This window comes from Lissotriton vulgaris, chromosome 10, assembly GCF_964263255.1.
Source record: "Lissotriton vulgaris chromosome 10, aLisVul1.2, whole genome shotgun sequence".
NCBI classification, from domain to species: Eukaryota; Metazoa; Chordata; class Amphibia; order Caudata; family Salamandridae; genus Lissotriton; species Lissotriton vulgaris.
Genome location: NC_141698.1, coordinates 36,643,245 through 36,667,266, shown reverse-complemented (window position 1 = coordinate 36,667,266; position 24,022 = coordinate 36,643,245). Strand labels below are relative to the sequence as shown.

The 24,022-nt window shown below is 48.5% G+C and overlaps 1 protein-coding gene across 23 annotated transcripts in view; it reads right to left on the bottom strand.

Annotated features, from left to right (window-relative positions):
* The window catches only part of LOC147684447 (uncharacterized), a 1,151,265-nt gene that overhangs the window by 973,537 nt on the left and 153,706 nt on the right, over positions 1-24,022 (bottom strand). For all 23 annotated transcript variants that reach the window (XM_086940390.1, XM_086940377.1, XM_086940386.1 and 20 more), the window contains exon 7: positions 7,410-7,450. In XM_086940390.1, coding sequence (XP_086796516.1) covers positions 7,410-7,450 — 41 coding nt within the window. The remainder of the gene's footprint in view (positions 1-7,409; positions 7,451-24,022) is intronic.

Sequence of the window (24,022 nt, the reverse complement as noted above, 5' to 3'; positions counted from 1 at the left end):
GATCCTCCATATGTTTGCTGCCTGCGCAGCAATGCGTTTGCCTGATGCCTCAAATATTTTGGATTCCTTATCTGGGGGAGGAGCATCACCAGTAGTCTGCGAATTTGCCCTTTTTCGAGCGTTGGACACCACCAGAGAGTCCAATGGCAAATGTCCCTTAATGTACGTGGGATCCGTGGGCGCCGCCTTATACTTCCTGTCGATGCGAGGGTTGACCACCCGCGCCCGGGTGGGTTCCTTGAACACCTCCTGTGCATGCTTCAGCACCCCTCTAAGCATCGGTAGTGTCTTGATTTGTTTGTCGGCTACCGAGAAGGTGTCGACCAAGAAATCGGCATCCACGGGGTCGGAGTGCAGTTCGACGTCATGGTTCGCTGCAGCTCTCTCAATCAATGCATTGAATGCCGCCAAGTCCTCCGTCGGAGACGTCTTCGCGGCGAAAAGTTGAGTGTCCTGGCCCGACTGCGGGTCGTCTGTGTCGCCTCCTGCTGTCCAGGGCACATGCTCCTCTTCCGGATCCGAGTACGCAGGATAGTTGTACTCGTCCTCTTCCTCGTCCACCTCAGGCACGGGGGAGTGTGCCGGCGAGTGTTCCGGGGCCTGTGGAGACAGAGGTTCCATCAGAGCCGAAGAGTCTCTCTTGTTCTTGAGTGGAATCCTAAAAGGTTCCAAGGCCGGCTCCGATGTAATCTTTCGCTTGAGGAGCGATAATTTTCCGGTGTTGGCGTCGATGATCACCTCACGACGTTCCTCCACCGCCAGCGGTTGGAGCCGAAGCTTCGATACCACCAATGCAGCCTTCGGCGTCAACACTTCTTGAGAGTGTCCGCTCTGCTTAGGCGCGAAAGCCTTCGGCGCCGACTTCGGAGGAAGGGTAAAACGAATGGGCGTTTGCTCCTTGGTAGACTTCGGCGTGGGCCTAGGCACTACAGTGTCCTGGCTGGGAACCACAGTGGACTGTTGGATCCGCTTTAAGGATTCCCCCACCTTCTTTGCAAGGGATGCCGAGGGCTGAACCGTCTCGAGCGACTCCTCGTCTCCGAGAGCCCGTTTCTTCGGAGCCGACGCCCCATGTTCTGGCGCCCCGCCGGCGTGACGCTTCTTCGAAGCCGTCTTCGGGTCCGCGACCCCTTTCGGTGCCGACGCAGCCGCGTCGGGTGCCTTTATCTTCGGCGCCGACCCCGAAGGCTTCGGGTCGGCCATTTTGGCGCGGCTCTTGTGGTCGGCCATTTTGGCGTGGCTCTTCGAGTCGGCCATTTTGGGTTTCGTGGAAGTTGACGCCTCCAGAACCTTCTTCACCAGCGCCACTTTCGGTTTCGGTGTCGCATCCGAAGGTGCGAGACCAGTCGGCTTCACTTTCGTTTTCTGGGTAGAAATGTCCGTGACCGGGCCCGGGGGCGGGGACGTAGGACTCAAAGTTAGATCTTGGGTAAGGCCCGAAGGCGATCCCTCGACCTGGGCCGTATGACGGGGAGTAACCCCGGAGTCTGGTTGGGGATGCTCTTCCTCTGAGCTATCACCCATCGTGGCACAAATCAGTTCGTCGTCCCCTACCTCACCGGGGACTTCGTCGTAGGCCTCCTCATCCGCGTCATAGGCCTCTTCCTCAGACGCGGGGCCAGAGTCCGATCCTCGTACGTCGTCTGCTTCCTCGACAGACTCCTGAAAGATGTCATCAGGCGGGGGCGCCGAGGCCGACAATTGAGCCTGGAGCCGATTAGCCCGGCGAATCTTCAGAGTTTTCTTACTCCTAAACTTGGAACACGCCATGCAGGTGTCCTCACGGTGATCCGGTGACAAGCATGTATTGCACACGGGGTGCACGTCGAGGTGCGAGTATTTAGAGTGACACAGCGGACACTTCTTGAATGGAGTCCGCTCCATAGCAAAGGTTGTAGTGTAGGCCCGTCCGCGTTGAAGGCACGTGGAAGGGTAGTAGGAGATCGGAGCTGAGAGTCAGTAAGAAACCCGAACGCAACTATACCGACGCCCAGCCTAAAGACCTTTTGGTCTCGAGTAAAAGTCGAACAACTATCGGTTCCGATGGAGGGAACCGAAAACACATCCGAACCCGATGGCGGAAAAAAACAATCTGGGGATGGAGGCGATGCCCATGCGCACTGTAGTCCAGGGGAGGAGCCACCTATCTCGTGATACTTCGAAGACTCTTCCAGGACAACAATGTGCAATCATCCGGACCCAACACTAGGTGGCGGACTATGCACAGATATGAATTCAGCAGCCCACATGCCTCGAACATAAAAATAATGTCATAAGCAATGCCAATAGCTCGAACTTTAACAATGCCGAGACCATTGCATTGTAAATGCTTGTCAATATCCTGTAAGGCGTCATCTATATGCTTTCCAAAAAACATATCCCCATCAAAGGGCAAATCTAAAATTTTATTCTGCACCTCAGGGCGAAACCAGGTAGCCCGACGCCAACCTTGTGTTCATAGGACAGCCGAACCTGCCAAAGCATGAAAAGCAGTTATGGCGATGTCCATGGCGCAGTCAATTATCTCTGAGGAAGATCGCTCCCCTTCCTCTAAAATCTTCCTTGCATCCGCTTTAGCACGGTTAGGTCACTGATCCACAAACTGAGACATATCGCATCACATTTGGCGATCATATCATCCCAAAATTGCAAGTGCATTGGAGGCACGAACCAGGAGACTTGACATTGAAGAGTATCTTTACCCACATTGTCCAGTCGTCTACCTTCCCTATCAGGTGGTGAAGCCAGACCTTCACACCACACATGCTCTGTGATGGGAATAGAGCGGATGGATTTCCTATATGGTTCTTTGAAATCATAGAGGAAGCAGTCCGATTGAACCACTGGAACCGGAAGGCCAAACCTTATAGAAGCTCTTTCCATCAGGTTATGGAAACCTCCAATGTCTGCTGGAGGGGAATCTAACGGATCCAGTGAAGGAGAAGGGGGGAATAATATAATATATAATAGTCCCAACTCTCTATCTGGGTTTGAGACCTCTGCCACATCCACATCCCGTCCATCATCAGAAGAATCGTTGTCATTATCACCATACACCTGACCTGTGGTGATAGTCTGTCTCTCTTCGTGGGTTCCTGTTCCAGTGGTTGCACCACAGTAACTGATGAAGGGGATGGCGGAGGAGGTGGCTGTATGGATTCGGAGTATTGGGATCGAAATCTTCTTCTATAATCTATCAACATGATTTGTAGGTCATTTATCAAAGAGGAGGGCATAGAGACCATACCCTGCTGAGATTGTTCCTGCATTCTCTCTCTAGGAGGAGTCTGCAGCTGTTCTTCGTAAAAGTCATCAAAGTCTGAGTCCTGGTATTTGACCTGGAGCTGAGATGGGCTGTAAGCATCCCCATATGGACTATCATCCTCCTCTGAATAGTCTTCCTCTAGAAGTAAGGATGGAGGAAGGGGCGTTACCCTCGGCGGAGATGTCATCTCCGGTCTAATCTGGCGTCTTCTAATTGAAATTTTAACTTTTTGTAACGTCGACGGAGTCACAGTCGACGTCGTCATCGGTGATTGAGTCGTTGTCGACGAGAGCACCGTCATCGGGGAGAGAACTATCGTCGACGGAGGAGAAATAGTCGACGGCATCGTCGTCAATATCAAAGCAGCCGTCGTCATCTCTATAGTCGTCGTCAAAGTAGTCGTCGTCGACACCACCGTCTGCGTCATCATCGACGTTGAGGCTATCAATCTCGTCGACGACGCAGGGAATGGAACTTCAGCCGTCGACGAAGTCGTCGTCGGAGGCTGTGATCACCGTCAACGAAGCAGAAATGGACACCTGATGGATTCTAGCAGTCGTCGTCGACGTACCTGAAGATGCCACCGTCGACGAGCGGGTCTTCTCAAATTTTGCCTCGAGGAAGGGAAGTAGGTTTTTTAAAACCTTTTGCTTTCCCAGGTGGTGGAGAGAGAACAGAAGGCCCTTGAGACCCCTTCTGAGAAGAAACCACCTCAGACGCAAATCCCCCTTTCTCCTCTGCAACTCGGGGAGGAGATCTTCGGGAACTAGACCTACTAGATCTATCCGAGGACTTTTAAGAGGCCTTAGAAGGAGGCTCAACTGATGTTGATGGGGAAGACATACCCCTCTTTTTAGATCTCCTTGATGAAGAAGCTGAGGAATCCTCGCTGTCACTGGAAATGACCTCCTTCATAGACTTCATCTTTTGCAGCCAGGTCAAAAGTCCTTCCCTGTCTCTCAAGGTTTTAGTGGAGAAGGTTCTGCAGATTTTGCAATCAGTGGCTTTGTGGTCTGGGTACAAGCAGTAAATACAATCTTTATGCTTGTCCTCCACATACAGGCCCTTCTGAACAGGTAGCACAAGCCTTGAACAAGGCCTTTTTCTCCTTATCTGACATCTTGAAGAAACAATTGTTGAATCTCAAGTTGTAGAAAGAAAACTGAGCAGAACTCAGAGGAGATTCCCTTAGCACACGTGCGGAAGAAGATCTGAGGCTCTCTCAGGAGGGTTCTATGGGGTGAGGCTATTCTGATTGGTTGTTGCAACTTTTTTGGTCTCTTTTACAAAAAGAGATGGATATGCTACAAAATGAGATGAGGCCTAGGCCTTCAATTCTCTTTTGCAACTACTGCTATGGTATTTTTTAGGTCTCGCACCTGTAACGTAGGTCAAAGCCCTGTCGCAGCGAGACCTATAGTCGGCGGCTATGCTTTCAAGGGCTTAAAGGGGGACAGGAGATGCGCTCACGAAGGCTGCAGGCCAGACTGGGGCACGCGCAGGCTACAGACCAGATCGGACTGGATATGCAGACGTGCGCGCCATGCGCCTCTCGTCTCCCTTTGAGCCCTTGAAAGCACTTTCACTTTCCATGCAGTGGCACGCCCCACTCACCGGGCTTCTGGGTATTGAGACGCCGCCGAAAAACACCCTGCCTCTCTACTTTCACCCGGGCCCCCTCCTGGGACCCGGGACTTCTCTTGTTTTTTTTTAGCGCTGTTCTAAACTTGTGTAGTTTTGTTAAAGCGCTATAAAGAGATTGGCGGCGGCGCTTCAGTGCAGATGAGTGTCCCTGGGAGCAGTCGCCTCCGAGGGAATCGGTGAGGGATGTGCTGGCGCTTCCGGCGGCGTCTGCTCTGTTTCTTGGCACATGTAGCTGTAAAGGTGAAGAGTCAAGCGACGACAGATGAGGCGTAGGCTAAGTGCGCGCAGTTCGCACTGGGACGTCCGAAAGCTGTACAGCGCTGACTAAATATTGGGGGGCGGGGCCTGCGAGAGGGGTGTGCCCCTGTCCTTTAAAATGCGAGACCCGAAACTGGCTTGAAACAAAACCTAGCGCCTCGGTGAACTCACACGGAAAATCCGACTGGGCGCTAGTGGCAGAAGTGTGTCCGAAGCGATGGAAGAGCCTTTAGAAGTGACCTGGCTCCGAGCAGGAGCACTATTTTGGTACGGGTACCAGAAAACACGGCGGAGGTGCCCTCCCAGGAGACCAGCCCCCGGCAGCTGCAGGAGTATGACACAGGCCAAGGACGGCGGCAGAGCCCTCAAAAGAGACTCTGCCCCTGGCAGGAGCACGAGTAGAGCACGGGGCGGTCCAAAGGACGGCGGCAGTGGCCTCCGAAGAGACCCGGCCCCTCTCCGCAGTTACGGTGGATCTCCAGCCACCCACAGAGGAGAACAGAGCCGGCTCCAGACGCTGCCCTTTCGGGGGTTGTTGGACAGATGAGTGTCAGGTGCCCTCCGAGATGACTCTCACCCTTTCCCCCCCCACTTTATGCACGTTGTTGTGTCTCTTGTTGACCACAGACGACAAGGACACGTCATGTAATGATAGTTGAATCTCGCTTTTAATCCTGCACACAACTCCTTCCCTCAATCTCCAAACCCTATCTACTTTCCTCCCTTTCCCGGGTCCTAGTGGCCGTGTCTGTACCCATACCACCACACTACACACGTGACCGACCGTGCCAGGGACGGCCGCAGTGCCCTTTGAGGGGACCCATTCCGGGCCGGTGCACCACTAGGGCACGGGTACCCGAGCCTCGCTGCCAGGGCAGAAGAGCAGTGTGATTTTTTTCTGATGCTGAAAAAACTAAATAAAATTCAAGCCAGTAATAAATCTGAGGTATTGAAATCAATAAAATCTCTACCAGCATTTTAAGATTTAAAAAAATATCTGCAGTTAAATTAAGGCCACGAACATTGAAGCAGTCTGAAAACATGCAATCTGGAGTAATTAAAAAATGTTTGAACTGTTAATCGTCGTTGTTTTTACTGAATCCGTATCTCATCAGACAGCTGCATGAATGCATTTTGCATAACCCCTCTCTTCTTCTCTCTATCTCACTGTGCATTACCACATGGCTAAACACCACTTTCCCTCCCTCACGCCCACCCACCCAGATCTCTTTACGCAGAGGTGTCAGGTAAAGCGCCCCTGTGGGGGAGGGCGGGACAACGTTTCCAGCTGTGGCCATAAATGTTATGCAAATAAAAAGGAAAATGTCTATTTTTAGAATGCCACAAAAGCTCAAAGGTTGCAATTTATTGCCCAGCGCAGAATAGCAATAATTTCCATTGTTTTCGTTAGAAGAAAAGGACGTGGTTTCCAGTCGGAGCCAGGGACGGGCTCTGTGCTTTCACATCCAGTGTGGTCTCCAGCCTTACCCTGACGCGCTGCTCACCTGCGCGGACCATGGAACCCTTTTCAATCTGTGTTCTGTCCCTGTCCAGAAACATTTTACGTAAATAACCAAAAAGAGTCCCTCCAGGGAGAGAAGAACAAAAGGAACAAACATTTAAAATGCAATAGGTCTCGCGCATTACTAAAGTTTGAGCTATTGACATTGAAAATGACCATGCCTTTTATTCATTTGCATTAGTGTGTAAACAAGCACTTTATACTTGCAGTCCATGTTTATGAGACGCAAGGCTGGCAGTCTTTTACTGCCAGCCTTGCTCATCGTAAGCAAGGACTATACGTTCAAAGTGCGTGTTTATGCACCGATTGCAGGTTTTTAAAAAAATGAATAAAAGGCATTGTCATTTACAATGCCAATAGCTCAAACTTTAATAATGCGAGACCTATTTCATTGTAAATGCTTGTTCTATTTACCGAGGTTCTTATTCTGACGACGGGGGAATGATACAAAGCATGGGAATCTATGAAAGTTCCAATACTGGGGCAACATAGAATTTCATGTATTTAAGGGGAAATCAAATATACAATCTTCTGTCATGCTGCAACTAGCTATGAAGACAGATGATGCATAACACAAAGTTTGCAAACAGTTAGGTGAAACCATAAGAGAGCAACAGGGCTTATCTACATTTCAAAACTTTCTGAAAAATAAAGATTTTCTTTAAACAAACCTCACTTGTAATGCACATAGTGGTTTAGAAATGAAAGAAAGTGATTTACCTTGTAAAAGTTCTGTTCTTTCACAAATGCTCTCCTCTCGGCTACAAAATTAAAAGCGAAATATTAGTAGGAGAACTTAGCAATACTTAAGTACACATATCTTTACACTAAGTACACACAAAAAGGGTTCACTGGCAAAAGTGTCCTCTTGAAGGAAAAAAAATGTTTACCCCTAACATGGGTTTGTCTAATTGTATTATAGAGTGGCCTTTAGGAAGAGGGAATGTGGCTGTGCAGGAGTGTTTCCAAAGCTGGCGATGAATAAACGTACCCTACATTAGTTTCAGAATTCAGATGCACAGCTTTTCTAACGTAATCAATCTTTTCGGCACCATATCACTTAGCTGAAGTGCAAGAAACTGCTTAAAGAAAAGGAGACAATGTATGATTTAGCACATGGGGTTGAGACGCTTGACCCGACCCTCTTCTCAACCTGTAGGTAGATTTCAATGATCAGAACAGAGAATGAAAAGACAGTATCCGACAGTATAAGCTAAAGTGGCCAAGATGAACTCCGATTTGGTCGTATACTGCCCATAATGAAGCAATAAAGGATAACATCCCTTTCACTCTATAAAAATCCCACCGCATGGCAAAAAGAAAACATTGGACAATCCCATCTTGTCCTTCCCCACAATCGAATTAGTTTGTTTTATGTTTTTTTGCAGGTATCAATCTAGTGCGACACAAAGGCAGCGTCAAACGCATTCATTTTATGCCAAAGACAATACAAGGTTTTCAGAAATATTTTTCTTCAAAAACTTCAGGATATTTTTGTAAATAATATCAAATTGATCCTCTGTTTTCTACCATTTATAAACCAGATGTGCAGTCTCAATTTCACAGAAATGTAACATACATTCACAATCATCACCTGTGTGCACTTAATCATTTTCCCCTATCTGAAAATCCCGTACATTTTAAAAAACATTTTTTTTTTTTATAGAAAGACATCTTGGTTTGTCCTGTGTACAGAACGTTTAAATACTTGTCAGTCCCAATCCCAGGCCTGAGGCGACCCATTCATTTAGTATGGGCTAGAAAGTGTAGACATATTTCAGTAGCAAACAAGCACAATTTACAGGCTAAAATGACAAATATGATTTGTGTGTGTGTGGAGTGTTTATTAAACTATGTTCCAATATATTACCTTTAATACAATGTTACCAGACACAAGGATTCATTTAAGTATACAAAAGTAATACCAGCTCCTGGGCTCTGAGTTTATCTTGATTTCCATAGGTGGTATTATTGAAGTAATTTTATAAGTAAACAAGTATTGGCATAGCCAATAGGTCTCGCCTTTGGGACCTTATAAGTATTTAGTTGTGCAGCACAATATCCTTACTGCAACAACATCAACTGTTGCGTGGCTAAACACTTATAAGGTCCCAAAGGCGAGACCTATTGGCTATGGCAATGCTTATTTTGTATACAACCTCTTAATCCTCTAAAGCGCTCTGATAACCTAACGGGTTAAGTTTGCGCTCTATAAAACACAAAATAAATAAATAAGCAGTTTGTGCCAACGCGAGGAATTGTGTTGGTGTAAACAATTTGCAGAATGCTGAAGCTGTAATCAGAATTGGAAGTTAAAATGTTTTTCTTCGGGAACGAGAATCTATCAACTGGGAATGAGGTTATAAGGTGGGGTCACGACAGGCAAAGTCATGAAAAGTGGACCCTTAGAGTGAATTTATATATTTGCCTTTTAAAAACTCTGTCCCAAAGAAACTGGCAACATGGACAAACGTGACTGTAAATCTGTTCTGGCTAACTTAATTGGCTACAAAGAGGCTTCATTTAAAAATGTGGCGTGAGGTTAAGCACCTGCTGCAGTGATCTTTGCTTGGGCTGCAAACTCAGGGGATAATAATGATAGTAAATTAACCCTGCCTGGTGGCTATGCACTTGCTGGAGACATCTGTCATACGTCTAGTCACAGTTTTGGCATAAAGGTTAATGTGACTGCTGCAAAACATGTTGTGTAACGCATCTTGGTGGAAGAGGTGCGTGAAGATGCAAGTGACTTGAAGGTGGAACTGGTGCGGGGATACGGAGGGGGCGGAACGATAGAAGCGTTCATGAAGAAGAGCTGCTTAATAAGGAAGTCACTGGAGAAGGTGAAAGTGTTGAGCAAAGCTGGGAAAGGCGTGCAAAGACGGAAGTGACTGAAGAAGGTGGAAGTCGTGAGTAAAGTTAGAAGTAGCCCGTTGAGGAAGAGGTGCGAAAAAATGGAAGAAGATGATAGAGGATTATTACTTGAGTGGGGAGAATGGAGCTTACAAGTCGGAGGAGGGAAAAGAAAAGGTGCGTAAAAACGTAAGTGACTGTAGAAGGTGAAAGTGGTCCGTAAAAGCGCAGTGTGTGATCTGGGAGGCACCTTACGTCTTCTTGAAGAGTCCTACGGTGGCCGTTCCGAGCAGGAGGCAGGACTGCTGCGCGAAGAAGACCCAGGTGATGTCCTGCAGGGAGCTCTGGGTCTGGCACCGCAGGTCCAGCAGGGTGGGGCCCAGGAAGACGATGCAGAGGCGGAAGCTGAAGAAGACGCTCCAGTAGGTCAGGATGGATTGGAGATTCTTCCAGAAGAGGGGCGCGAGCCTCTCGTCCCACACCATCTCGGCTCCTGAGAGGGCACTCGTCAGTCTTGGGTCCCTGTGAGGCTCCTCCGCTCGGGCACCATCAGGCGGACCCTCTCTTGGCACAAGTCCTCAGGGGAGCAACTACTGCAGCCCCGTGCGACAAGGAGAGAAGAGCCCCACCACTGGCTGCCAGGGAGTTCTTTTTCTGCTACAGCTCCCTACTGGCACCGGGTCTCAAGCAAGCTAACTCCCCGCTGCGGGTACATCTCCTTGAGCCTTAACCTCAGATTGCACTGCACTTCAGGGGGCGTATCTTTTGGCGCTATCCACCCAGTGGTCCCTCTATTGGCAGTGGTCCAGAAGGGCATCATGTCCTGGCACAAGCCCTTCTAAGTGGAGGCTTCGTACCGGAAGTTGTTCCCATGCACCTGGGGGTCCCTCTACTGACACCGGTCCTCTATGGGCACCATCTTCAAAGAGAGCTTGGAGAGACTACTTCTGGGGTCTCCCCAGCTGACACTGGTCTCCAGGTGGTGCAATGGGCTAGCACCCGTTCCCAGGGGTCTCGCCGGCCTGGTAGTGGTTCTCAGGGGCTCACTTTGCTCTCACTGACCCGGCTCCTCAACGGAGTCTCCCGCTGGTGGCGTTGGTTCTCAGCTGTCTCCCCCCGTTGTCGGTGCCCCTTAAGAGTCCCCCTCTCTGGTGGCAGGATAAATACACAAGAGATCTCTTTATTTCCCTGTGCTGCACAGGCTGTGCACAAACTTTCGCCAGACGACTTCCAGGCGGACACTTTTTTTAGCTGGCAAACTTTCCTGCAGTTAGTAAGAGTTTCGAATCCTCTAGTGGGGGGTTTAATTTATTATTAAATAATGGCATCTACGGTGTTACGTACAAACTCGGTTACGCACTAGGCAAGTGTTCTGTGATGGAGAATAGAGAGTGCCCAGTGACTTTGCTCTGGTGGCAGTGCACGCGCAATCTCCCTGCCGAGGCCCTTAGTGACAGAGTGTGAAGGGAGGTGTGCTCAGATAGGAGAGGCAGCTAAGGCGGGTGAGTGAGTGGGAGCCAAGCTCCGCCCTAGACAAGGGAAAGGCAACCCCAGTGGCAGAGACTGGCGAATAAGGCACATCCTATGGTAGGCGGGGGCTCTCGAAGTTAAAGTGTCGGGCGGGCACAGACTACCGAGTCAGTGCCAAAGAACTCATTGGCACACGAGGACCTGGGACGAGCCCCCTGGCCCCCGAGCCATCCCACTTCTTGGGTCAAGCCCAGGAGAAGCGATACTTACACGAGACACTCAGACACCCCAGAAAAACAGTAGCAGCTGCAGCAGATGGCAAGGCTAGCTGAGATGGATTAGTTACTTACCTGTAATCCTTATTCTCTTCCAGGGGTATCCTCATCAAAGTCATAAGCATTAGAATATTCCCGACCATGCGCGGGACCCCGGAAACACTATATTATATGTGCCCCATCACATCGATCACTCGGATTGCTGCCGGGGGCCGGTGCGTTTGTCTGTTTGTTGAAGTTCGGTGTGCCCTGACCCCGATTGAGAGGCCACTTTGAATTTTCCCTGTGTTTTTCTGTGACTAGACCACCTGCCTGGACGTCATTTTTCGGGCGTCTGAAGTGCTCATTTAGAGACTCGTATGGTTCCCCCTGGGGATGAAGTAGCCCCCAGGCCACTGTGAGATTGGATTCCATATATATACATAGATACATACATAGATTCCATATACAGCCTTGCCCCACTAACCAGCACCCTTAAACACATCAAAAGGATCAATCCTGCTCCATGGTACACACCTTCCCTTAATGCATTAAGGAAGGAGTGCAAAAGGACAGAACGCATCTGGAGAAAAAATAAGTCGGTGAAGGAGAAAGACGGCTATCAATTATCCATGAAAGCGTACAAACAAGCACTCCATAATGCCAAAAGTGCCTTCTACGAGGAAAAAATAAAGAATTCCTCCTGCTCAGCTAAGGAGACCTTCATTATCCTTAAAGAGCTCCTCCATGTCCCGGACCCCCCGCAGAAACCTATGGACCCCAAAGCAGCAGAAGAAAAATGCGTCAATCTAGCCACCTTTTTCGACGAAAAAATTTAAAAAATCCTTGCCTCTCTTCCTGCTGCTAAACTCGACACCACGGGGAAAGTTAAGGACCTACCTCCCTTACAGTGGAATCCCTCCGCGAAACCCGATACGCCTCATCTGGCGTTATTTGGCCCAGTCACTACAGAGGAAGTTGCAGCAACATTTGCATCAATCAAGAGTGGCGCCCCCAGTGACCCAGTACCCATAAGATTTCTCAAAGATATCACCCGCACCATAGTGCCCCAGCTGACCGCCCTTATTAACATCTCTTTAGCCCAAGGGGAAGTCGCTTTAAGTTGGAAGGAGGCAGTCGTAAAAGGGCTTCTCAAGAAACCATCACTGGACCCCGAGGATCTATCTAATTATAGACCAATTTCTCTCTTCCCCTGGATAGGTAAGGTCGCCGAGAAACTGGTGAATAAAAAGCTGTCTCAATTCCTGGAAACCAACCACCTCCTTAAGAACTCACAGACAGGTTTTCGACCAGGTCAGGGCACTGACACCGCTCTCCTTGCAGCAGTGGAGAAGACCAGAGAAATTCTCGATACAGGAGGATCAGTGGCAGTGGTCCTCCTAGACTTGAGTGTGGCCTTCGACACTGTCAGCCACCAGGTCTTAACCCAACGCCTAGAAAACATCGGAGTGAAAGATACAGCGTTGAAATGGCTCACGTCCTTTCTTTACCAACGCTCTTTCCAAGTCTGGGAATGTGAAAGTCGCTCCCCCTCCATCCCCCTCCGGTGTGGTGTGCCACAGGGCTCATCACTAAGCCCCACGTTGTTTAACGTGTACATGGCCCCACTGGAGGAGTTGGTCTCTCCATTTGGAGTCACCATCGTCAGTTATGCTGACGACACTCAGCTGGTGGTAACTCTCTCTCACCCCAAGCTAGAGCCTTCCAATCTCCATGATTGCCTCTCCAATATCCATCAATGGATGAGCGACTCAGCCCTGAAATTAAATGGGTCAAAAACGGAGATTCTTCTCCTAGGGCACAAAACACTGAATCTACCCCCAAACATCTGGCCCGCCTGTATGGGTGAACCCCCTACCCCTAAGACGGAAGTTAAGAGTTTGGGAGTATGGTTAGAGAAAGATCTCACCTTCAGAACACAGGCAAGAAAAACGGCCGGCATTTGTTACGGCTTACTAAGATCATGCAGAAAGGTGCTCTCCCTACTCCCTTTCCAGTCCCGACTACTGCTGATCGAAGGCCTAATTGTGTCCAGGCTGGACTACAGCAATGCCATTTACTTAGGAGCCCCGGAAACCACTCTCCAAATATTACAAAAAACCCAGAATGCCGCGGCCCGACTGCTCACGAATACCCCAGCCAGAACATCAGCCAAACCTGCACTGAAAAAACGACACTGGCTCCCGATCAGGGAAAGAGTGATATTCAAGGCCCTTTGCCTGGCTCACAAGGTACTGCACAACGCAGGTCCACCTATCCTTAACAACTGGATCACACCCTACAGACCTACGAGAGCGCTTCGGTCAGACCATGGAAACTTTATCTTGGTTCCCAGGGTGAAGAAGGCCCGCGCAGGTGGCCGCCGCTTCTCAGTCAACACAGCCAAACAATGGAACGCGCTCCCCTTGAGTCTCAGATCAGAACCTAACCTCCTGCGATTCAGGAAGTCTCTCAAAACCCTTCTCTTCCCTTAAATCATCGCCATCCCCTACTTTCAGCCATCAGGAACTTGAGGTTTAGCGCTGGGATACTCTTGAGTGACTACGCGCTCTATAAAAACCTAAAATAAAATAAAATAAAAATAAATAAATAAAATATTCAAATATTTACATTTTTCTACTGGCTGTCCTGTGCGCAATAGTACCCATGTCCTGATGAAGCCTTAAAGACATCTGGCTGAAACGCGACCGCGACTGCGTCAACACCTTGTTTATATGCTTCCCCATCATTCTACAACTTAGTCGAAGTTTCGTTTTTTTGCGCCCCGATGATAAGATTGTGTAGAGAATTGATTACTCTGGCGCATAGTGTAGGACTTCCCTGATAGGATGTATTTCACTCGAAGCTAGGAGTGGATACTGCGATAAATACCTTTTTGTACATATTTTTAGGGTACACGTATGTATAGATAGATTGTTATGTACAGTTTGTAATTGTGATTTGTATATATTCTGTTGATGTAATGTTATATATATTTTTTCCTTTATTTATGTTTGCTGTTGTCTTGGAAGAGTCTTCGAAGTATCACGAGATAGGTGACTCCTCCCCTGGACTACAGTGGGCATGGGCATCTTTTCCATCCTCAGATTGTTTTTCGCCATTGTGGCAGAGATGGAGATAGTAAAGTAAGAGATGGCCATGCCAGAGATAATGCTGCAGCTGCGACAGGCACCGGGGAGGAGGGTTGGCGATATGAATGTCAGCAGCCCTACCTGCCAAGAACAGATGCATACTGGTAAGTAGCATATTCCGTTCGAGGTATGTGGGCTGCTGAATTCATATCTTTGCATAGACTGAATAGCACTATCTCCTCTATCGGTGGCTACCCATGCCAGCTGCAGCAGTTAGGAAAAGAGTTTTGAGGACAGCATGGCCTTCAGCAGCTTGCTGTTTAGCTTGCACGTCTACACAGTAGTGTTTTGTGAAAGTGTGTATGGTGGTCCACGTGGCTGCCTTACAGATGTCTTCAAGAGGAATATTTCCTAGGAAAGCCATGGATGCCCCCATTTTCCTTGTAGTGGGCTCTTGGGGGGACGGTTAAAGTGTGTTTTGCCTTTTGATAACAAATTTGAATGCATTTAACTATCCATCTGGCTATTCCTGACTTTGAAACAGGATTTCCTTTGTGTTGTGGTGCAAAAGCAACAAATAGTTGTTTTGTTTTCCTAAATGATTTAGTTCTGTTCACATAATAAAGTAGATCTCTTTTTACATCTAATGTGTGTAGGGCTCTTTCAGCTACTGACTGTGGGTTTTGAAAGAAAACCGGCAGTTCAATTCATTAGTTGATATGGAAATTGGATACAACCTTAGGCATGAACTTAGGGTTGGTTCTAAGAACCACCCTGTTGGCATGTACCTGCATGAAAGGTTCTTGAATTGTTAGTGCTTGTAATTCGCTCACTCTTCTGAGTGAGGTAATGGCAACCCAGAATGCAACCTTCCACGTTAAGAATTGTAGTTCGCATGAGTGTAGAGGCTCGAAAGGAGGGCCCATAAGTCTGGTCAGTACTATATTTAGATTCCAGACTGGGGAAGGGGGGTGTCTTGGGGGGGGTTACCCCTTTCAGACCCTCCATGACGGCTTTGACTGCTGGTACTTTAAACAGTGAAAAGTGTTGCCTGTTTTGAAGGTATGCTGCTATAGAAGCGAGATGTAGTCGTATCGAAGAGTATGCTAAGTTACATCTTTGTAGATGCAGCAGTTAACATATAAGGTTTTGTATGGAAGCGTCTAAAGGGTTGATTTGGTTATTGTTGCAGTAAATAACAAATCTCTTCCATTTAGCTGTACAGCACGTTCGTGTGGTTGGTCGTCTTGCCTCCCTAATGATGTTCATGCAATCTGGGGGCAAGCTAAGGTATCCAAACTCAAAGACCTCAGGAGCCAGATCGCTAGGTTCATCTGATTGGGATCTGGGTGTCTGATTTCTCCAAGGTTCTGAGTTAGAAGATGGGGTGCAAGGCACAGTCTTTGATGAGGAACTACTGAAAGTTCTAGGAACGTGGTGTACCACGGTTTTCTCGCCCATGTGGGAGCAACTAGGATCAGCGTGAGTGTTGCCGTAGTTTGCGTGCCACCAGCGGGATTAGCGGTGCTGGGGGGAAAGCGTACGCAAATCTGCCTAACCAGTTCATCCATATCGCATTGCCCTGTGACAACGGATGTGGGAATCTGGCGGCAAAGTACTAGCATTTGGAGTTTTCTTTTGTGGCAAACAGGTCTATTTCTGGGTGACCCCACTCTTTGAAGAATGGCTGGAGAACTTGGGGGTGAATCTCCCATTCGTGTAGTTGTTGGCTGTGCCTGCTGAGCAGGTCGGCAATCTGAGTGTCCTTCCCTGGAAGTTGTTCTGCTTGGAGAAAGATGTTTTTTGGAATCGCCCATTCCATATGCTTTGTGCCAGATGGGACAGCTGTGGAGAATGCGTTCCTCCCTGTTTCTGGATATAGTACATTGCGGTCATGTTGTCAGTCCGGATCAACACCATCTTGTTGTACAAGTATTTTTGAAATGCTTTTAGGGCTAGAAATATCGCTAGCAATTCTAGTTGGTTGATATGCAGCTTTTTATGTTTGGTTGTCCAGAGTCCTTGTGCTGTGTATTGAAGGAGATGGGCTCCCCAGCCTGTCAGTGATGCGTCCGCTGTTAGTACTAGTTGTGGAACCGGTTCTTGGAACAGTCGCCCCTTGGAAAGGTTTTGTGGGTTCCACCACTGCAGAGAGTTGTGAGCGCAACTGTCTACCAACACTAGGTCTTTCAGTTGTCCTTGAGCCTAGTTCCATTGCCGTGCTAGGCATCCCTGTAATGGGCGCATTTGAAGTCTGGCATGGGGGACAATGAATATGCAGGAGGCCATCATGCCTATGAGCTGCATAAAGACTTGAGCTGGTAGAGTGTGTTGTGGCAGGAATTTGCGAATGATTATCTGCATACTGGCTATCCTTGCTGAGTTTGGATATGCCTTCACCACCGAGGTGTTTACAGTGGCTCCCAGGTATTGCTGTACGTGGGATGGTTGCAGATGCGATTTTGTGTAGTTGATTGAAAAACCTAGGCTGTGTAGCAACTGAATTGTTTGAGACGTGTGTGCTGCACACTCTTGGTACGATTTTGCTTGTATTAGCCAATCGTCCAGGTAATGGTACACATGGACGTGTTGCCTCGTGAGATGTGCTGCCACTGTCGCTAAGGATTTTGTAAACCCTCTTGGAGCCGTGGTAACCCCGAAGGGCAAAACCTTGAATTGGTAGTGTTGACCTTCTATTGTGAACCTGAGGTATTTTCTGTGGGCTGGATGGATGGGTATGTGGAAATACGCATCTTTGAGGTCCAGTGTTGCTAGGAAATCTCCTTGCTGTAGCAACGGGAGCACTTGTTGTAGTGTGATCATATGGAAGTGCTCCGATAGTATATATTGGTTTAGGGGTCTGAGGTCCAATATTGGTCTGAGGGAACCGTCCTTCTTTGGAATAAAGAAGTATAGGGAGTATACTCCTGTCCCTTGTTAGGGGAAAGGGACTTGCTCTATGGCCCCCTTTTCCAGCATGCATTTCACCTCTTGTTGTAGCAGGGTGATGTGTTCTGTGGACATAGGACGATGTCTGGGTGGTATGTTTGGTGGTGTAGAAGTCAGTTCTAGGCAATAACCAGACTGGATAATTTCTCTCACCCACCTGTCCGTGGTAATTGTGTGCCAGACAGGTAGGAACTGTTGTGGTCTGCCTCCGACCGGTGTTAAGTGGTCTGGAGATAGCGTAATAAAGTCACTGTTTTGTGGCAGTGGAGGCTCTGGTGGTATTGCCTCCACGTCCTCTTCCTTATTATTGTTACCTCTGTAACCTCCTCTGGTTGTGTTCTTGTTGAAGGAACCTTGTGTGTTACTTTTGTATGAGGCAGATGTTTGCAAGGTATTTCCTCGTGTATTTGCTCTGTATGAGGAGCGTCGAAAGGAGCCCCTATATGTTGCAGAAATTGCAATACACCCATTGATTTTGCGGTTTCTGTGTCTTTTCATTTTATCCAACATGGTGTCGACAGCAGGGCCAAATAGAAAGTAGTGATTGACAGGTTGGTTAAGAATGGTGGAATGCACCTCATTCTTAAACCCGGTAATACGCAGCCATGCATGTCTGCGTAGTAAGACGCTCGTGTTAATTGACCTAGCTGTGGTGTCTGCTGCGTCAAGCGCACATTTGATGGAGGCGTTTGATATGAATTTTCCCATGTGTGAGATCATTAGCTTGTGCTTTAAAAGGCTCAGGTAGGTGTTGCATTAGGATTTCGAGATGATCATAGTGCGCCCTGTCGTAACGAGCCAGTAGGGCTTGTGTATTAGCAATCCTCCATGAATTGGAGGCTTGTGCTGCTACCCTTTTGCCTGAGCCTCTAGTATTTTTGACTCTTTGTCAGGGGGAGGTGCTTCCCCTGTTGTCTGGGAGTTGGCTCTTTTACGTGCGTTAGCCACCACAAGTGAGTCTAGTGGAAACTGCCCTTTGATGTAAGTAGGGTCTGTAGGAGCTGCCCTATACTTTTTCTCTATTATGGGATTGATTACCAGTGTCCTGGCTGTATCCTTAAATATGTCAGGTGCCTGTTTTAGAACTCCCTTTAACATGGGAAGTGTTCTGACACTTTTTTCTGCAGTAGGGAATGTGTCAAATAAGAAGTCTTCTTCCACAGGGTCATTATGCATGTCCACATTGTGGAATTGTGCTGCCCTGTCTATGAGTTGATTGAAGACTACGGTGTCATCAGTAGGTGACGGCTTGGTAGGATAAGTGGGTACATCAGGGATGGGATGGGTGTTGTAAGGGTCTGTTGACTCATCCCTAGGTTCCTCTTGTGGTTCAGGATCCTGTGGTTAATCATATAGAGGCTGTGGCTCATCCCCTGTGTCCCCCTCATTGTCCCCGTGGTGAGAAGGAGAGTAAGGAGCAAAAGGAGTAGTAGTCATAATAGGTTGAAAAGGGATGAAGGGTCTAGAGGGAGAAGTCCCAAAGTCCTTTTTCTTCAGTGGAATAGGGGAATGAGGTTCAAAGTCTAAAGGCCTCTTTTTCCTATGCAGGATGGTAACTTTACCAGTCTCTGAATTAATATACATCTTTGCCTGGTCGTCTGATGGATCTGGGTGGAATAGTTCTTCCTCTACAGTCCTGGGTTGAGTGTTAGACTTTTTTGGGTCATTAACACCTGGTTTGTCGACGACTTTTGGTGTTTTGTCGAACTTTTTCGGCTCTGGCCCTTTTTTCGGGTCGACAGGTGTTTTCGTTTCGGGTCGACCGGATTTTTCGGTTCGACACGTTTTTTGTGCTCCGTAGGCTTCTTTGGATGAGTGTCTTTTTCCGAGTCAATGTTCTTTTTTGGATCGACTGGTGTCTTTTGTCAGTTATGTTTGGGTCGACAGGTTTTTCCGGCCTTGCTACAGGCTTCGGTACAGCCCCGTGTGCCAAATCGACGGATTTCTCAACAGTAGGCTTGTTTGGGTCGGTGACCTTTTTTAGTTTGGCGCCCTTCGGCTGTGTGCCTTTGTTCGGTTTGACTACTATTTTAGGGTCAACAGTTTTCGGCTGAACTGCCTTTTTGGAGTCGACAGTCTTCTTTGGCTCGATGCTCTTTGGCTGTGCGGCCTCTTTGGGATCTACGCCCTTCGGGTCGACGACCTTCTTTGGCTCTGGAACCTTCTTCGGGACAATGTTATTGGGCCCTGGGGTCTCTGAAGGTTTCGGTTTCGATTTCGGAGCCGAGCCGGACGGCGAGGCTGGTGAAACTTTTTTATGATCTTGGCTAAGGCCTTTTGGCGATGCTTCGACCGGAGCCTTTGGTAACGGGCTAATTGGTGTCGGGGGCAGGCTACTCACGATTTGCCCCGGTGGGATCTTGTCATCGGAGTCAGAGTAGTCCTCGACGGTGACGATTTCTTGGTCCGAGTCTGGAGCTTCTTTGAGATCCTGGTCATCATCGAAGATGTTGTCCAGTTCCGGTTCCGGTGCCGGTGCCTGTTGCTGCATTTCTTGCCTGGCAGCCCGTCGGTTTCGAATAGTTTTCTTGGATCGAAACAGGGCGCAGGCTGGGCAGCTTTCTTCCCTATGATCTGGGGAAAGGCACTTGTTGCATACTGAGTGTTTATCAGTATGTGGGAACTTGGAGTGGCATTGTGGGCACCTTTTAAACGGGCATCTTTCCATCAACGGTCGGCGCACGTGGCGTCGAAAAGGCCCAACGGCCCGCGTCGACGACCGATTAGAGATGGAAGGTTGATTGAGTAGAGAAGTACCGAACGAGAACAATACCGTCGAAGTCGAAGGCCTTTTGGCCTTTAGAAAAGTTTTGTTTTCGATTCCGAAGTTGGTGTGGGAGTTAGCATCCGAACCCAATGGTGGAAAAAAACAATCTGAGGATGGAGAAGATGCCCATGCGCACTGTAGTCCAGGGGAGGAGTCACCTATCTTGTGATACTTCGAAGACTCTTCCAAGACAACAAAGTGCAATCATCCGGACCAAACACTAGGCGGCGATCTATGCACAGATATGAATTCAGCAGCCCACATGCCTCGAACATCTGTCTTCCTCATTTCCTTGGTACTTTGAAAGTAGAACTTAAGCACCCTCTTACGGTTTAAGGAATGAAGAGACCGCTCAGCTGAGTCGCTGGATCAGGGAAGAAAGATGGCAGGGAAATGGACTGATTGATGTGAAAATCAGACACCACCTTAGGGAGAGAAGAAGAATGCGCCCTTAAGACTACTCTGTTATGGTGGAAAACAGTGTAAGGCTCATTGGTACACAATGCCTGGATTTCGCTTACTCTGCGCGCTGATGTAATTGCTACCAGAAAAGCGCTCTTCCAAGACAAATGCTGCAAGGAAGCATCAACTTTGATAACACCAGGTATAACTCCCACGGAGGAGAAAGGTTTCGAACAGGGGGATACACTTTCTTTAACCCCTGTAAGAAGTCCTTGACTACCTGCATCTGGAAAAAGGAGGGCTGACTAGGCGACTTCCTGTACGCCGTAATGGCAGATAAATGCACCCTGATAGAAGCATACTTAAGACCGGATCTTGCTGGATACAGAAGGTAAGGGAGGATGACATCCTCCTGCCCCTTCGTAGGATCAAAGTGATGTGCTCTACACCCAAGAAAAAACCTCTTCCACTTAAACACGCATGACGTTCTTGTGGAGGGTCTTTTTGCTGCTTTTAAAATATGCATACAATCAGGAGGCAGATTTAAATGTCCGTATTGCAGGACCTCAGGAGCCATGCTGTCAAGTTCAGTGAGGGAAAGTTGGGATGAAGAATCCTCCCTCCTATCTTGGTCAGCAGGTCCGGCCTGCAAGGTAGTCTCCTGCGTGGAAGTACCGACAGATATAGAAGGTCCGGGTACCACCACTGCCGTGGCCAGTCTGGAGCTATCAGAATCATGGTCATGTTGGATCTCAGTAGCTTGGACACCACCTTCGGGATCAGGGGCAGAGGAGGAAAGGCGTAGGCTAATGTCCCTGACCAGTTCATCAAAAGAGCATTCCCCCTTGTCCCTGGACGGTGGAACCTGGACGCGAAGGCGTGGCATTTTGTGTTTTCGTCGTCCGCGAATAGATCTATTTCCGGACGACCCCAACGATGGAAAAGGTCCGCCACCACCTCATCGTGTAGCACCCAGTCTGGCTGATCTTCGAAGTGCCTGCTGAGTGCGTCTGCCTTGACATTTAGCTCTCCTGGAAGATGCACCCCCACCACCGAGAGATTCCAGGCGAGCAGCCAGTGCCAGATCGCTTGTGACTCCAGGGAGAGAGGACGCGACCGAGTTCTACCCTGCTTGTTCAGGTAAAACATGGTCGTTGTGTTGTCTGTCTGGACCAGGACCGAATCGGACTATTGCAGGCAGGAAAGCTATCAGACCAATACAAAAAGGCCCCCCTGAAAAGGATATAGGGCAGACGTCAGGGGAAAATTACACTACTACAAAAGAATGAGTCCACCCAAACCAAATAGAAAGATGGCCCACAAAGAGTCCACTGATTTAAATGCACAACATTGAGCTCACCGTTACGTCTTTGGGGTCCTGCCACATCGATCTGGACTCTCCGGCATTTTGCTGAGAAGACTCCGCAGGATCCTATCCGTGTGTCACTCTGGGGATTACGTTGAGGAGTTTGTATATAGTGTCTGATGTTGAAGTGGATGTTTGTGTGTAATTGGATGAGAAGATGGAAGATGTATGATGAGAGGTTGATGTGGGTTTTTTATATAATATGTATTTATTGATCTATGTATTATGAACTGATGAATTTATGGATTACTTTATCAATCATTTTGGATAAAATGTGTGTAAAGAAAATATGAAAAAGAAAAAGATTTCTGTTTTTGAAGCCCGGGGATGTCCCCGCAAACATTACAAAATCTGGAAACGGTGGGCGGATTACCGGGGACTGCTCCTTGACCCCCCTGTGGACATTGATGATGCATTACAGCTGGATGTGGATCCCGCACTCTGGGCCGCTGGCCGGCTCCACCTTTGTAGATTGTCCCAAGTTGCTGGACTGTGATCGCGTGCACTGGGTTAGGGTGGGATAAGGGGTGGGTAGCTGTGGGTGGGGTTGGGTGGTGTTTTTGGGGTTGGGTGGGTGGGGTAGTTCGATGCCATTTACTGTATAACGATGGGTTCTATGCTGTACTAATGATATGTCTCTTTTTTATCTGTCTTTGACAGTCTCCTCCTGACTGTGGAGGGCTGTGTTGAGCTACGCTTGAACTCATAATAAAATTGGTTATGAAAAAAAAAAAAGAAAAAGATTTTGTACATTTAATACTTGGAGTTTAATCTACCCTGTGGCCTGTTCGTTGCCTAATGGTGAGCTCAATGTTGTGCATTTAAATCAGCGGACTCTTTTGTGGGCCATCTTTCTTTTGCAGTAGAGGAAAGCTATCAGAGCCAGATGGACTACTCATAACTCCAGCATGTTGATGTGGTAGGTCTGTTCTTTTCCCAACCAACGTCCCTGAATCTGAAGGCACCCCATGGGTGCCCCCTAGCCTTGCAGAGACGCGTCTGTCACCACCGATTGCATTGGTAGTGGCTGGTGAAAAGGGACTCCCACCATCAGATTCCGCTGCTGAGTCCACCATGAGAGGGAGGATCTCGCCGCCTGGGAGAGAGAGAGAGATCTGATCCTCCCAGCGACCTGTCGACTGATCCCACTGGTCCTCCAGAGTCTGCCGCAAAGGACGCATCCTCAGCCTGGCGCTGGGAATGAGAAAGATGCAGGACGCCATGGATCCTAGCAGGGAAGCCACATGCTGGACTGTCTGATTCTGCACTTGGAGCAGAAGCCTGCATCTGTCTCATGGAAGACAGTCTCTCCTCCGAAGGATATGCTCTTCCCACACTTGTGTTCAGAACGGAGCAGAGGTAGTGGATGGACTGGGTGGACTGCTGCACTGACTTGTCCATGTTGACATGCAGCCTGAGGTCGTGCAGCTGCTGCAGACAGAACTGGAAGTCGTGACTCACTTGCAGTGGGGATGGACCTTTTAGCAGCCAGTCGTCCAACTATGGATAGACGAAGAGACCTTTTCTGTGAAGCAAAGCTGCCACCACTGCCATGCATTTGGTGAAGACTCACGGAGCCAACTTCAATGTTTGTGGCCGACCACAAACCGCAGGTACTTCCGATGAAGTTTTGCAATGGAAATGTGGAAGTACGCAACTTGGAGGTCCACCGAACACATCCAATCCCCTACTTGCAGATGTGGACATATTTGGTGAAGGGCCAACATGCTAAACCTTTCCTTCACAATGACCTTGTTCAGAAGTCGAAGGTCCAGAATTGGTCAAAACTTTTCCTTCGGATCTTTTTTGGGGACAAGAAAGTATCTGGAATAAACTCCTTTTCCTCTTTGAGTGGGGGGAACCTTCTCTATTGCCTGCTTTTGGAGAAGAGCTCTCACCTCTTTTCGAAGCAGCTTTAACTGATGAGGACGAGACTTTTTTGGTGGTATGTCCTTCGTAAGCGCACTGAAACGTAGCTCATATCCATTGCATAGTATATTCAGCACCCAGCAATCTCCTGTGATGCTGGCCCACTCTGCTAGATGTTGAGAAGCACTTGCTCCCACTGGAGTGGGCAACAGCGGCGGAGGAAGCCACTGCTCATGACTTCCCGCCTCTCGTCGTGGTAGAGGACTGCTGTTTGTGACCACCTCTACCTCTGTTGGACTTTCCTCGTCGAA